Here is a 16,993-nt window from a genome sequence, read left to right as displayed (position 1 = left end):
CTTGGCTGATCTCATCTAAATAAACAAAAGGAGAGACGAGAGGTCTGGCCCTATCACAAACACAGAGAGAGAGAAGGCAGAAGAAGAGCATATGATGGACAGCAAAACAGAGCAGCTTTCTTTATGCAGCCCTGATCATGTGCTTGACAGTAGTTCAGGGTGAACTTACAGCTGGATGACCAGGGGCACAGAGACTGAGAGAGCGAGAAAGACAGCCAGAAACAGAGAGAGAGCGAGTTTTGACAGTAAAATTACCACAAGCATACCAATGAGCGTCCAACAGGCCACCGCTCACAACCAAACCTGTTTGTGTGTGTGCTGGTAAAGGCAGAAGAGACAGTAATGAGAGGCCAGTGTCATGCATCGGTGACCATTCGAGCGCTCAAACTCGCTCTCTCTTTCACTCCTCCTGCACCTCACCTTGAAACAAGAGCATCACAAACTAGACGTTTGACAAGGTGTCATTTAACCTGTTGGCATGGTGATGCCACTCTTGAAAAATGCCAACAAAAGTTGTGGCGAAGTGAAGGAAACAGTGGCCATGTACACACTGCAGCTGAATATGGATGTCGCTCCTTTACTGAATGATTAATGCTATTCAGTTGACAAAGAGTTCAGTAAGTTCCAGGTTTGACAACCACATTTCAAATGAAATACTTCCGGAATTCAAAAAGTGATATAAGTGAAAATATGAAAAACATATTTTAAAAACAACTCCTAGATTTCAAGTTTTTTGGCTTTAAAGGGTTAGTTCACCCAAACATTAAAATTAGCCCATAATTTACTCACCTTCCAGACATCCTAGGTGTGTATGACTTCCTTTTTTCAGACAAATCCAGTCAGAGTTATATTAAAAATTAACCTGGGTGGCATGGGTGGGTGTTTCTCTTCATCAGTCCAAAACAAGATCAATAAAGTGTAGGGCTGTAGCTATCGATTATTTTAGTAATTGAGTATTCTACTGATTATTCTATCGATTAATCGGAGAAGAAAACATTTTCTTTATTAAAGAGCAATTCTACATATACAAGAGAAAATAAGATAGTCTTCCTAAAATAAACTAATTTGTTTTCCTTTTAGAAAAAGTTACATTTTAATTGCTGAAATTGCACACATTTATAACCATGAAAACTAAACCCATTTAATGCATTTTTTTTTTTTTTTTTGCCAAATTACCTTCAAAATGCAAATACATATACACATACACTACCGTTCAAAAGTTTGGGGTCAGTACATTTTTATTGTTTCTTTTTTTTTTTTTTAAGAAATTAATACTTTTATTCACCAAGGATGTATTAAGCTAATAATTAAAAGTTTATTAAAAGTTAATAATAAATAATTTACATTGTTATAAAATATTTATATTTTGAATAAACACTGTATTTTTTAAACTTGTTATTCATGAAAGAATCCTGAAAAAAAAAAAAAAAAAAAAAAAAAAATCACAGGTTCCAAAAAATATTTGGCAGCACAACTGTTGATATTATCCAACATTGATCATTCTAATAATAAATCCACATATTAGAATGATTTCTGAAGGTTCATGTGACACTTAAGACTGGAGTAACAGCTGATAAAAATTCAGCTTTTTATCACAGGAATAAATTCTATTTTAAAGTATGTTAAAATAAAAAACATTATTTTATATTGTAAAAACATTTTGCAATAGTACTGTTTTTTTTCTATATATTTAATCAAATAAATGCAGCCTTGATGAGCATAAGAGACTTCTTTAAAGACTATTACAAGTCTTACTGACCCCAAACTTTTAAACGGTAGTGTATATATAAAATAAATGAATACAAAAAAATACAAAAATCAATTTCACATTACTTTAGAAAAAGGTAAACGTTACAACCTAAAGTGAATGCATAAATCAAGAAATTAAGGCATTTAGATGTAGGCCTATTTACCCATTATTTAATTCAGCTCAGAGGGACATGAATGCATTTAACTTGCAGTTACAAATGCATAAATAATATTTTGTTAATTTAAACAAAACACTGAATACTGATATTTACATGTATTTTTAAAACGAAGATACTTTAAATGTGAAATCAATACCACCTGTAGGTGGCAGAAAATCACTGTTAAGTAAGTGAGTCATTGCGATTGAACTGAATCATTTAACGGGTGATGCATTCAAGAACGAAACACTGTCATGTTGCTCAAGGAAGCAAAACAGTGCTGTGACTGTGTTTGGAATGGTTATTTGTTGGTGAAATAGAGCAAAAACAGGCAGTATGCTGTCTAAAATGTAAGTCTCTTAATATTAACTTCTTGTTTATTGATGAACTGTTGCATAAAATCAGTATTACATTTGTAATCATGCTGAGGCACTCTTCGTTTGATATTCACTAACTTTCTAACTTTCTGTGTGTCACAGAGAGAGAATGAGACAATCAACATAAATTGCACTTAGTCTTTCACAAATCATAGCTAACTTAGGGACATCATCGGATCATCGGATACGACCAGCTGGCGCAAGCTAGATTGACGTGATTCTTACGATTTAAATATGGATATTTTTCTTACAAAAATTCATCGATTCACTAAAGGAGGCCTTTATTCACCCACCAGAGCTGTGTCAGGCACTTTATATTATGGATGGATGCACTTTATTGGACTTGTTTTGGTCTGACGAGAAGAAACACCCGTCCATGCAATGATAAAACTTGGAAATGCCAGGATGACTTTTAATATAACTCCAATTGCATTTATCTGAGAGAAGGATGTCATATACACCTAGGATGCCTAGAGGGTGAGTAAATTATGGGCTCATTTTCATTTTTGGGTAAACTAACCCTTTAAGTATAAATATGTTAGTCTTAATGTTATCTGTAAGCTAGTGTGCTCCAAAAAATAAAAAATAAAAAAGACAGAATTTGCATTTAGAAGATATAAGCATTCTCCCAATATTGATTAACGGTTTTGATGACATCACCCTGCACTTCAGCTTTTCAAACTTTCTGTCCAAACAAATGCTCTCTAGAAACCGAAGCGTCCCGTCCACTACATTATTAATAGATGCTAAAGCTGTGGCTGAAATCGGTCACAATTTGTATTTTCTGTATGGTGAATGGCACTATATAGGGGATGGGGAGAGCATGTATACAGCCTGCTCTGGTCCAGAGGCACGATAGCATGGAGCGGATCATATGCATGACTCGGTGCAGACCACAAAGCGTATTGGACACATTTGAATTCTACACAGAATGCTATTTGATATATAGATCATGCAATATGGATGAGATTGTGGCTGTCATAAGCTGTCAAATATGGCTTTACACAGCTCAAGTTGCGAAATGGCTCTGGACCAAGCTGGGATATAAACAAAACACTATTGGCTATTAAAAAAAGGGGCAGGACTGCTGTATATGTTCCTGTTTCTGTTTAAATTGTGTCACAAAACCAGTCATAAGTAGCGTGGGTTTATGTGTAGCAATAGTCAACAATACATTGTATGGGTCACATTTATCGATTTTTCTTTTAAGCCAAACAATTATTAGGATATTAAGTAAAGATCATGTTCCATGAAGATATTTTGTAAATTTCCAATCTTAAATATGTCAAAATGTAATTTTTGATTAGTAATATGCATTGCTAAGAACTTCATTTGGACAACTTTAAAGGCAAATTTCTTAATATTCTGATTTTTTGCACCCTCAGATTCCAGATTTTGAAATGGTTGTATCTGATATTGACCTATCCTAACAAACCATACATCAATGAAAAGCTTATTTATTTAGCTTTCAGATGATGTATAAATGTCAATTTAAAATGAAAAAAAACTGACCCTTTGACTGGTTTTGTGGTCCAGTGTCACACAGAATAATGCTGCATGTTTCAAAGCGCTTCAGTTGACCTTTAAAATTTTGGCAAGATATGCATTCTTTTCATGCTAAATGAATAATACAAATACTAGGTTAAAACAACACTTTGCATAAGTATTTTTAATGTGAAGATCAATCCTCCTGTTACAACATGCTTCTCCAAAAAACTGATCAATCTGCTCATCTCTATTAAACTGTATATATCTTAGGGGTGTTTCCTCTAAGGGGAAAGGGAGGCAGTGTCTCCTCAAAAAACTGTAGTACAAAAATAAAATAAGCCCAATAATACAAAATATAAAATTTATACACTTCTTAATCTGTGTGACACCACTTCATACTTGGCTTACACATACAGATATCCTGACACATACCAAACTCAATGCCTTCAACAGCTTTGAGATGTCAGCCATTAGATCCAGCCATTAGATCTTAGCAAATCATCTATTTTAAAATACATACACATTTCAGATGATACAAAAACACTAACGAAACTTCAAATTACACTCATTATTATCATGAAACCCTACCTACACAGGCAGCCTGTGTTACATTATAAGCAACAGCAGGTAAATCCATCAAATTCATCTGCGAAGCCTCTAAAAGCCTCCTGTTTCTCTCTCTAAATCCATCGCCTGTGTGCACCCAGCAGTAGGTTGGCAGGGCAGGATCTACATTTTCCTGTCTGGCACATGCAGACTTAAGCACAGCCTTCCAACTGGCACAACTATGGGGCAGTGCCTCGTCACCCATCGGGCATCCACATACACACACACACACACACACACACACCAGGTGCTCAGGCCCACTTTCACTCCCCTCATTTATAGAACATAACTTATGATGTACAAATTAAGAGTTAGTGTTTACAGGCTCTAGTGAAAGTGGCCTCCTGTAGTTCCAGTGAAAGAGGGACTTTGGACTGGCAATAGGAAGCAGATGTTGGGCAAAGGGCTGCCATTAGCTAGTTTCCCTTTACAAGAAAAGGTGAGCTATTACACAAGAAAATAAATTCACAAATAAACAGTGAAGAAGGGGCCTGCTGTTCAGCGAAACAGATGGAAAAATTATAGACTGTTTTTTTTTTTTAAACCATATATGAAGAGTTTATTTGCAAAAACAGATAACTAATAATTTTCAAAAACCATATATTTTTTATTGTTTTTATTGTGTTAGTTGTATTTTTTATTTTTATTTTTTGTTATTTTTGCTTAATCAAAATAACCCAATTGCAGTTTGATTGAGATTAACTGAAATGCACAAGGATTTGAAACATACTGAAATGCACAGAGCTCTCCGTTTTTGCAAATGAACTCCATGAATATGAAAGAAAAGACAAGAGAAAAGAATTAGAAGACAAAAGCCTAAATTTAAACCAATTTGAATGGAAGCCCCTTAGAAGTAAACCATTGAGTCTAGGTTATAAGGTCAATCTTATGTTTATTCAAAGCTTTTCTGAGCTGATTCTATTGTTATTGATCACATTGATTGACTATACATCACCACTGATCAGCCAATGGCTGATAGATCAACCCCTATGAATGTCTCAGGCTTTCCCTTGAGTTTCATAACTCTTTCTCTCTCACACACACACACACACACACACAGACACATATATTGTGTGTGTGTGCGTATGCATGTATAACCACCTTGCACTCCTAACTAAAAAAAAATTTAAGAAGCAGTCAAAATTTTAGGAGCACCTTCTAATCAATAATCAAAAAACTTTTTTAAAGCATGTCATCTTTTACGTCAATTTTAATTATGTATTTTTTAAGCTTTTTAAAATTTCTAATTAAAACAACAGAATAAGAACCAAGGAAGTTACCAATCAAATGAAATCATTAGTAACAAAATTAATTTGTACTACAGAAAGGGCATAGAAAAAATGGCTTGCAGGTGTATTTTCATATGTTTAATGAGGCTCAGAGGTGGAGTGCAATCAAATTCATAAATTGATGTTGAGATGAACATTTTAAATATAACATTTTGAACACAGAAATATTAAATGATTTAAATAACGGAAAAGATACTTTAAAAATAAGACTAAATCTGACAGTAGATGGAGGCAAGTCAATGATTTAATTAATGAATCATTCATTTGATTGATTCATTTGATTTTTATAAATGGGAAACTGAATCATTGACTCACTAGCTTCTTTTAAAAACGCATGTTCATTCATAAACGAAAAACCGCTTTGTTTGAATGGAGATGTGCAGCGGCTCAGTTGTTTCAGACTATTTTTGACAACGAAATATAGCAAAATCAGGCAATAGTGTTAGTCAGACAATGTACACTGCCCTCCAAAAGTTTGGAAACGCCCTAGAAAAGTGGGGTTTTGGACAATATTGGCATGAATCCTTTTTAATTTGTGATAATTTTGCACTGATAAGGGACAACACAAACTACAAAAACATATTTTATTACATAAACAGTTTATACATAGAAAAAAACTTACATTTTTGATTCATCAAAATATCCACCATTAGCAGCTATTACAGCTCTACATAATCTGGGCCTAAATTCATTGTATTCTAAACTTAATTGCCAATCAATTGTTAAAGCTATTAAGGTGTGCTGAACCAAAAATCTTTAAAAAAAACCCTGGGCCAAGTTTAAACCAGTAACCAGGCGCCACAGCTGGCAAAGGGGCGTGTCTGACTTTGACCATGTATGTATTGTTATTATTATGTAATCAAAATGAAAATTATTATTGCTGGTCTTCAGTGATAATGTCAAGTTACTTTAATGTATTTGCACCAAAAAATGATAAGGATTTATGTTGATATCATCCAAAACAACACTTTGCCAGGGGTGTTTCCAAACTTTTGGAGGTCAGTGTACGTCACTTAGTATTATGTTTTTGTTTATTTAACTGTTTTATTAATCCAATATCTCATTTACAACCCTAAAAATCATTCAGATCTGTCACTCATCTTAGTTCACTGTGATCTCACAAAGTTCCATCATAATCAATAAATTTCTTATGTACACTCTCTCTACACTTTGTTTATGAAAGGATTCGTGAGATACGTCTGTGATACATTACTCAACATTGCAAAAAAACATGTAGAAACCTTTCAAGCTCCCCTCAGCGCAAACACAAATATGCTGATCGGGTCAGTCACACATGGTGCTCCTAAATATTTTTTCAAATATTTTTTCAATGTTCAGTATACTCTTCTGCACTACATGCAAATACAACAGCTTACTTAAAATTTTGCAGTTGACGTGACTCTAAAAACTAAAAACAGGTGGTTTCTTGGACTGTGTTGTGTCAGTGAATACCCCCTTTCATGTGACATCTGAAACACAATAAGCGGATCTCAACACCAAAATGAAATGTTAAGAGTGAAGGTAAAAACTTTATTGTCATAATAACAAATCCCACTCAGTGACCCCTCTTCATAAAACCAATTACAATCTCAGACTGACTATAAAAAGAACATAAAAGCTGATAAAGTAGCTCTTTTCTTAGACGTCCTCTGGTCTCAGAAGAAATAAATCCACTGAAACTCAACTTTAGGACTGAGTGTCTTTATAAAAATCACATTTTTTATTAAATACACGAAACCATAAACGGGGCCAGACATCTAACAGGACGTGCATAATGTTCATAATATGGGCCTATAATATACACCCGCATGAATATCTGATTAACAGAATGAACAGCAGCCTATAACATAATTCTTTCATGATCAATATTCTTAATAAATGCAAATAAGTTGTAATGGAAATAAAGGAAATAACCATAAAAGGCATTTAGGGAGTATGGGTGGGTATGTGTGTGTGTGTGTGCTGGACTTCTTGATGATATAAAGGTGAAAAGCTTCACAACAAACAAATCAAGCCTAATCCACACATTGGATCAATGCGGCTGCTATAGGCCTCAGGGTCGCCTTATATTACTCCTCAAACTTCATATTCACTCATTGATTTGCTTTTCAGAATAGTATATCACTGAGCTCCAATGGGAGAACGGATAGAGACAGGGGCCAGGGTCAAGCACAGCTCGCATACACGTTAGCGTAATATTGATGTCCCAGCAGAAAGAAATGACTAAATATCCAGATCAATATCTAGTTTCCCTGCAACAGTCAAAGCAACGAGGTGGGGAAATATAAATATACATCTTTATGACCGCAGAAGCCATCATAATGAGAGAGCTGAATGAATGTTTCCCTTAAGGTGAAGTGTTTGATTAGCGGAGGGCAGAGGTTAGTGCCGATATGCTGATACAGGAAAACGAGACTGATGGCTCGGGCCGGGCAGGGGCTGCCGAGATGACAGCAGAGCAGGACCGAGCTGAAGGAAGGCCTGTTCGTATATGTTAATCGAGCTTTAAGTCATTTGTGATGAAGCGGATTCATCAGCAGGTGCTAAGGGCTTACGGAAGAAATGGGGAATTCATAAAAAATGTTTTGGAAGAATCTTTGATAATCTAAGAATGTAATGCTTCGCTCATTTAAAGATTACATAAGCAAACATTTTTATCTTAGATGCAAACTGTTAAAGTTGAGTCACTTAAATTTGATCTAAAAATGACCCTATGGTTAATTTTGGTGACTTGCGCAATAAATTTGGAGCAGTATGTTTTTTTTTTTTGTTTGTTTTTTTTTAACTGAGCAAGGCTGCATTAAATTTGATCAAAAACTAAAGAAAACACATTTATAAGGATACAAAAGATTTTCTTGTTTGATTTCCTAAAAATATTTTGTTCAATTTTTTTAAAATGGACTAAAATAGAAAATAGTTATTTAAAATTGTAGTAATATTATTTTTAATTTTTTAAATAACTTTTTATTTCTTTTTCTTTTTTTATATATATATACTTTTTTAATTGTTGTTCTTTTGATATTTCTTTATATCCATTTTAAAAACCCTGAAAAAATTATCATTGTTTCCACAAAAATATTAAGTAGCTTAACACTAGCCATCACGGGAATAATTTACTACTGATATTTAAAAAAAAAGACAAAAATTTAAAAAAAAAAGACAAAAATTTAAAATAGCTATGTAAAATTGTAATAATAGTCCTTAAATATTTATTTATTTATTTATTTATTTATTTATTTATTGTTATTATTATTATTGTATTTTTTTTTTTTATTATTATTATTATTAATGGCATTCCTTAGATTTTTTCTATTCATTAAAAAAAAATCCTGAAAAAATTGTCATGGTTTCAACAAAAATATTAAGTGGCTTTGTCGTCACAGAAATAATAATTTACTATTAATAATTTAAAAATATTTCTCAATTATATTCTTTTTTTAATTAATGGTATTCTTTTGATATTTCTTCCTATTTAAAAAACCTGAAAAAATTGTCATGGTTTCCACAATATTCCACAAATATTAAGTAGCTTTGTCATCACAGAAATAATTTACTATTAGTTTAAAATGGACTAAAGTAGAAAATAGTTATGTTGGAAAAAAAAAAATGTGGTGCTCTTTTGATCTTTCTTTCTGTGTATTAAAAATCATGAAAAAAAAATATTATGGTTTCCACAAAAAAAAATATTAAGAAGCTTTGTCATCACAGGAATAATTTAGTATTAATTATTTATTTTAAAATTGGCTAAAATAGAAAACAGTTATGTAAAATTGTAATAATATTCCTTAATTATATTTTTTTTTATACTTTTTTTGGTAATAATAAATGCAGCCTTGGTAAGCATAAGACTTCTTCCAAGAACATTTTTTCAAGAAATCTTATTGACCCAAAAACTTTCAAACGGTAATATATTAGTTTTGCAAGACACTAAAATTAATAATGAAAAATACATTTAAACTCTTCCTGCATTTACTGTCTTACATTAAAATAAAAAAAACTATAATAAAAAAAAAATAATAAATGTATTAACAATCAAATTAAAATTAAATAATCAGATTCCTTTAATGGAATACTCTAAATCTACATCCTCTTCTCAAAAGAAAATTAAATTACTACAGTTGCCAGATCAGTCATTTTTAAATTAAAAGCCATTTCCCTGGGAGTCCAATAAAACACTTGATCAAGGATCTGGCAAGCCAGGTGTTTTTACTTGCCATTTAGCAGATGGCTTCACCAATGGATATGGATCAGCCTAGACTTATTTACAGCTCCAAACCATTAGAAAAGACAGCGGCACACTCACGGTTCAACTCGAACACAGACTAACTACCATAAAAAGGCAGAAGAGCAGATAATGCCTTACCTCTTAATTAAACAAACACCTCTGCCTGTATTTAATCACTCAGTCCACTCACTTTCCCTCTGTGCATCATAAAACAAAAGAGGCCTGACTAAGGGGACATTCAATGACCCCGTCCACGGCACCATCCAACCCTCGACCCTTAAATCACAGGCTCTGTGGGGTCTTCTACAGGGCCTGTGGCAAGGGAACAGGGTGGGCTGTGGGTGGCAGCACTGGAAAGACCGACACGGTGTCGCGGCAGTAAGTAATGCGAGTGTGGATTAGCGGTATGATGGCCTGATCAATACCGGCGGTTCCAGCCATTAGGAATGCAGCAGAAAACGACCCCCTATGGCAATAAAGCACGGTGTCCGCCTGCTACTTCATTTGCTGCCTCCATTAGTGTAATGGTATCATTATCAACTGTGGCAGTATTTTTTCTAAACACTCCCACCCTCCCTCATTCCCTCGCCTGTTTTTCCGCCTTTTCAGATTTCAGGAATCAGAAGTCCTGAGCACTGCACTGCCTCCTTACTTTGTTTTATTTTTTTCTTTCTTTTTACATCACCGGATATAAATCTGCCCCTAGTGCTGCTCAAACACAGGTCTAATTATGTATTCCTGAGTGTGTTTTATGTGGCTGTCCGACACTGTTTCTCTATTATGGACTCATTAATAGGACGTAGGCGTACGGTGACGAACGGAGAGGGGGAAAACGACAAGGGGGGCAGAAAAGCTGCTGATTACGCCGAAAGTGACACCACCTCCCGCTAAAACACCGGCTTCGACATGACAGCGGCTCGGCATTAGGACCTATAAATCGTTACTTTAACACTAATTTACAGAGGAACATTTTGTGGGAGAAATTGATTAATCAAGACTGGCTGTGTGGCCTCATAATCAGGCCTGAACTGAAGCTAGCTGTTAATTTAACAGAATTGCCAAGGGGAACACAAACCATTTTAATGAGTGCTCACGAATGAAATAGGCTAAACAGCTTTCTCCAGCAAACACACGAGCTGAGAAAGCCAATGAGCCGAGAACTCTCTGAATGATGGGCCGGGAGGAGTGCAAGCCTCCGAACATCTGGCAACCCTCTGCGCTACTCTGCCACTCCGAAATAATGCATTTAGTTATTTTTAATCTCTGTTTATTTATCAACTGATCGTTTTTTCCCAATCAAAAGCACTATTCTTTAGAGAACATAATATCGCAGAGTCATCAAAAAAGGTGTTAAAAGCAGCAGCGGAGGCCAACAGAGTTGTGAGCGTGAAGAAACAAAACATGCTCAACAGATGGAAGAAAAACAAGAAAGTGCTTTTCCAATTCATAACTGTAAGGAAAGAAAAACAACAAGACCCACATTCTCCTGCAAATGCAATAAAGCGGTCAAAGTGGCATTTATAATTGAATAATACGTCAGTGGGATCTTTGCGGTCACCCTGGCAACGTTAAAACCAGCAACTCTGATTGTCCAATGTCCCTTGATCAACTACTAAAACAGTCATTTTGGGTTGAAGGCCATGTAAGGTCACTTCCAAAAGGATGAAGTCAGTTTTTAATAGGCTATTAGCCAATAGTCTCCCTCTTTTAGTGCATGATAATGGAAGCGCTCTTTTTATCATACATATGCGCCACATATGGTTAGGAAATGCCTGGCAAAGCTGAACTAAGGATAAAAATAATTCCTTTTTGAGACGGATAGTTCACAGGCCTTCTCCTGACATCCATCCACATCCTAGTTATAGAGCATAAATGCACATATGTTTATGGCTGAGACAACAATGTACTCTCTTTTATTTATTATGATGATTAAATGGACCTGCGTTTTATATTAAGGAACCGCGGGAATACACACCAGACTCAAAGTCTAGCTGATCTGCGGTTTTCTGCCCAGATCTGTTTATTTTTGTGAAGAAGAGAGATAAGACGATATTAGATGGGGCAGGGTAGCAGACCTGTCTGTCTGTCCGTCTGCTGTACAGACCCAAAAGCAGCTGGATCAAGTTCTCAGAGATTCATCTGGTCCCTGTGGCAGCTGCAATAAAGTGGAGGAACCACATACTACATAGATTCCCCGCTGTCAGACATGATCCAAAAGCATGCCATCAGAGAGAGAGCAGACTAAAACTGAACAAAAGAAAGAACAAAAGAGTGGGAAATGAAACAAGAGGTTATAAAAGGAGAGAAAGGAATAGAGAAGCTGTTGACAGAACTTCTAATAACTCAACTTTTATGACTGTACTCGCAAATCATACGTACAGTCATTTGTAATGCAAACAAAATGCCACATTATTATTTGCATTTTGATTATCAAACTAAATCATCTTAACCACAGACAAGGCATGTCAACTTGTCAAGTACAATTATAAACTAATTTTACATTTTCAAACTTGTTGGCATTACTTCAATCTAATAAAAACAATGATTAAAGATCAGTTCCAAAAAGAGAAAAACTTAACACTTGCAATATTTCATTTGTACCGCATCCCCAAAATAAAAAAAAAGAAAAGAAAAGGGAACACTCTCTTACAAACTATTATTATTTTGTGGCATTCTGTAGCTTTATGACATGTTTTCTCTCTCCATTACAAAGACCCATTGACAAACCTAATATGGACTATAACAAAATATAAAAAGGATATAAACTGGAAGTACAATATCTTATTGCACTAGCAACAACAAAGTCACTGGTTCAGTTCCCAGGGAATGCATGAACTGATAAAATACAGCTATACCTTGAATGCAATGCAAAAATCTATACAGTACTTTTACTGTCCACGTATGTGTTTAAGGATTAGCTCAATTCCAGAATAAAAACTTCATGAAAACGAGCATTTGTGGTTAAAAGTATCTAAACTTTTTTTTTTTTTTTTTAAAGAAAATTAGATAATGAATAGATAAGACCCTTATTTCTCGACTGGGATCATGTACAGCCCTTTGAAGCTTAAAGGAGAAGTCCACTTCCAGAACTAAAATTTACAGATAATTTGCTCATCCCTTTGTCCGCCAAGATGTCCATGTCTTTCTTTCTTCAGTCGTAAAGAAATTATGTTTCTTGAGGAAAACATTCCAGAATTATTTTCTCCATATAGAGGACTTGAATGGTGCCCCTAAGTTTGAACTTCCAAAATGCAGTTTAAATTAAGCTTCAAAATGGCTCTAAACGATCCCAGCTGAGGAATAAGTCTCTTATCTAGCAAAACGACTGGTTATTTTCCCAAAAAAAAAAAAAAATAATAATAATTTATATAACTTTTAACCTCAAATGGTCATCTTGTCTAGCTCTGTGTGAACTCTGTGTATTCTGGTTTATGACAGTTGGGGTAGGTCGAAAACCTCCCAACTCATTTTGTCCTCCAACTTCAAAATCGTTCTATATTGCTGCAGAAGTGCTGACCCAGTGTTTACAAAGTGAACATGCAAACATCATCAAATGCCATTTCGGTAGAAAAGCGATGTATGAAGTTGGAAAAAAAGCGATGTATGAAGTTGTACAATTTTGAAGTTGGAGAGCAAAATAAGCTGGGAGTTTTTCAACATACCCTAACTCTCTTGAACCGGAATGCACAAAGCACACACAGAGCTAGAGGTTAAAAGACTAGCGTTTGAGGTTAAAAAGTACATAAATTGTACCTTTTTTAGAAAATAACTGATTTTGCTAGATAAGACCCTTCTTCATCGGCTGGGATCATTTAGAGCCCTTTGAAGCTGCATTTAAACTGCATTTTGGAAGTTCAAACTCAGGGGCACCATAGAAGTCCACTATATGGAGAGAAATTCTGATTTTTTTTTCTCAAAAAACACAATTTCTTTACAACTGAAAAAGAAAGACATGAACATCTTGGATGACAAGGAGGCGAGTAAATTATCTGTAATTTTTTGTTCTGGAAGTGAACTTCTCCTTTAAGTGAAACTGCAGTTTGGACCTTCAACCTGTTGGCTCCCAATTAAGCCCACTATATGGAGAAAAATCCTCAAAAACCTTAATTACTTTTCGACTGAGGAAAGAAAGACATAAACATCTTGGATGACATAGGGGTGAGTAAACTGTCAGGGAATTTTTATTATGGAAGTGAACTAATCCTTTAAGGACTGTGTAATAATCAGGGCTTATGTAGTCATAAAGACAAATATAGCACCGTATCTATTTTCAGGATCAAGAAGCTTTACACAATGATGCTTCACAAAATGACACACTTAAATAGCAACAGGTTCAGATAAATACTGCTGCACCACAACAGTATTTCTATTACACTCTCTCTGCTAAATTAAAAACACAACATACTCATTTCCTGACCAGCTCATAGAAGAATCTCTCGTTTGGTCAGAAAACAGATGAAAACACAACACATACGTAAAAGAAATGAGGAATAGCTGGTTTAGCAGAGACACCTGCAGAGTGACAGACACCTGGACACGCGTCCTGACTTCATTCATTGCCAGCACGACTGAACACGCTGTAATGCCGCCACACAAGCCATTCCAGCGAAGTCAGCGTGTGGCAGTCATGAGAAAACACTCCCCCCGCGCTGTGCCTCAACACACACTTGAGTGCCGGATGACTGTGCGCACACAGAGACAGAACTCATCCGATAAAAGAATGGAAACATTACAGGAGCAATCAGCAGCATCACATGCGCACTTCAAATGAACACACAGCACCAACCAGCGCATGCAGTCCCGCCACGGACACACTAAACGGTGTCTTACAAACTCCACAACTACATGTGGTGCTTGGCGAACTGAGAGAAAACTACAAGCGATACCTTTCTCCTCTTTTCCCTCTCACTGTCATCCGATCTTTTCATGTTCCTGAAGTACTGTTTACGCTGCCTCGGTTTCATAGCGCGCAGACCTGGGTTATGTAGTCTTTAGACTGTGCCGTTAGCTTGTGAACTTTTCTTGAACGGATTTAAATATAATCTTAGCTATGTTAATGGTATTATATAAAACATTTATGACTATAAACGCGGTGTTGTTATTTTTCATCGGTGTTTTAGGTTGAAGTCGCTACCAGCATTCCGATCAGGACTACATTTCCCAGAATCCTCGCGCCAGGAAAACCACGCTTGTAATTTGAGTCAAACCGGAAGTGGATATAGGCTCAGCTGGGCTGAGAGAGGCGTCTGATGGATTTATGCTCATGCCATGCTGGACGTGATGTTAAAAAGAAAAACGATTGTTTTACTGAATGTGCAGAGTACATATTATTAATGTATAACTATCTCATAAATGCTATTACGAGTAATAGAAAATCAGTTTAGAGTGGAGTTCAGGTATCTTGGCATTTAAAGTTATTCTGTTTGTATCCAGGACATTATATGCTTTTTCAACATTTTCAGATATAATGCGATCTAAACATCACATTGTTTTTTTGTTATTGGGACAAGGCTTTTTTATTTTAGTATTTTATATATGAGCCATTCTACAGAATAGTTTCAAAGTTGGAAACATATATATGCAAATTGTATATCTTTTCTAAGGTAAACATTTCTAGTAATTGTGCATATTGTTTTTTTAGGAAGTTCTGGAATATTTGTCTCTCCACAAATTTGTCACCACCTAAACACAGTAATATGTAATTTAATAAGAAGGGCTATATTGACCTATTACGATTTTTATTTTTTATTTTTTTATTCTTATTACGACTTATTTTTTGCTATTTTATTAAAAAGTTTTAAGATGTAAATTAATCCAGTCTCTTTTTTTTTTTTTTTTTTTTTTTTTTGTAAAAGGCATAAAGTTGATCATACTGATTTCAAAGTTAAGGATTCATTAGTTTGAATATGCATTGAACCAAACACTATCATAACATCTTAGCTGATAATTCAATATACTTCATTTCTGATAAAGCATTCCATGTTTCGGTCGTGGCTACATATTTCCGGTTGTGACAGTAATGTTTTTGTAGCGACCACATTACATTACACAATTTTAACTCACATAGTAAAACACCATTAAAACATCCTAAAATAATAAAAATTTGCATAACTGTACTAAAATTTTGTTTATTTTTATGTGTTCCCTTTTGTCACTACCGAAACAATGATGACATGTTTTGGATGTGACTGTTTTGGTAGTAACAATTTTAGGGAATAACATCCAAAAAACAAAGATGTTCCTACCAAAACTTCACAAAATGTTTCTGTAGTGACTGTTTCGGTAGTGACAAAATCTTAGATACTTTTGAGTCTACCTCAAAAGATGCTAATCAGCACATGGTTAGCTAGCACAGTTCTGAACATTTGTACACATATAGAAATGAAATGTTATGGAATAACTCCCAAAAAAGTGTGCTTAACTACAGAAAACTAGGTGTTTGGTAGTGACATTACTGAAAGTTACACAAAGATTTTCTGAATTTTGAACACATTTACCTTAAAATGATGGGACCTGTCTACTCACACCTTGTAGCTATGAGAAAGAGGGACACAGGAATGTTTCATGTTCATAAATTTTGGGATGTTGTTAAAATCAGTCTCAGCCAGTTGATTAAAACATACACACACTGCTTCGGTAGTGACGTGAAAAATGTGAGACAAATTTTTGTTTTTGTTTTTTTATTTAAAAAAGAAAAATATTATTTAGTTATATATATTAGTTAATATATTAGTTATATATTAACTAATTTATAATTAGTTATATTTTTTTAAATATAAAGTAAACATTTTTTTGAACTTCACTTTTTTGAAAAAATCAAAAAGATATTTTATCAAACAATAGTGGAATGAAATACAACATTTTTTCAATATTGTTTTCATAAGTTGAAAATTTGGGGGTAGGGTTCAGGACAGCAACCTCCTAATTGAATGTACCCAATAAATGATGATTTTATATATATTTAGCTTACTGATATTTTAAATAATATTGTGGGTTTCAATAGGTACTAGAAGAATCTTTGTAAACATCTAAGATTTGAATTCTTAAGTGCTTTTTGAATGTGTTTTGGCCCATATGTATTTGTATTTGTATGTATATATA

The 16,993-nt window shown here is 34.6% G+C and overlaps 1 protein-coding gene across 1 annotated transcript in view; it reads right to left on the bottom strand.

The window, feature by feature from the left end:
- Positions 1-14,871, bottom strand: part of fto (FTO alpha-ketoglutarate dependent dioxygenase) — a 166,393-nt gene extending 151,522 nt beyond the window's left edge. The window contains exon 1 of the mRNA XM_051114696.1: positions 14,779-14,871. Coding sequence (XP_050970653.1) covers positions 14,779-14,856 — 78 coding nt within the window. The 5' untranslated portion in view covers positions 14,857-14,871. The remainder of the gene's footprint in view (positions 1-14,778) is intronic.
- Between the last annotated feature and the right edge of the window lie 2,122 nt (positions 14,872-16,993).

This window comes from Labeo rohita, chromosome 7, assembly GCF_022985175.1.
Source record: "Labeo rohita strain BAU-BD-2019 chromosome 7, IGBB_LRoh.1.0, whole genome shotgun sequence".
Taxonomy (NCBI): domain Eukaryota; kingdom Metazoa; phylum Chordata; class Actinopteri; order Cypriniformes; family Cyprinidae; genus Labeo; species Labeo rohita.
This window is presented reverse-complemented; position numbering and strand designations above follow the sequence as displayed.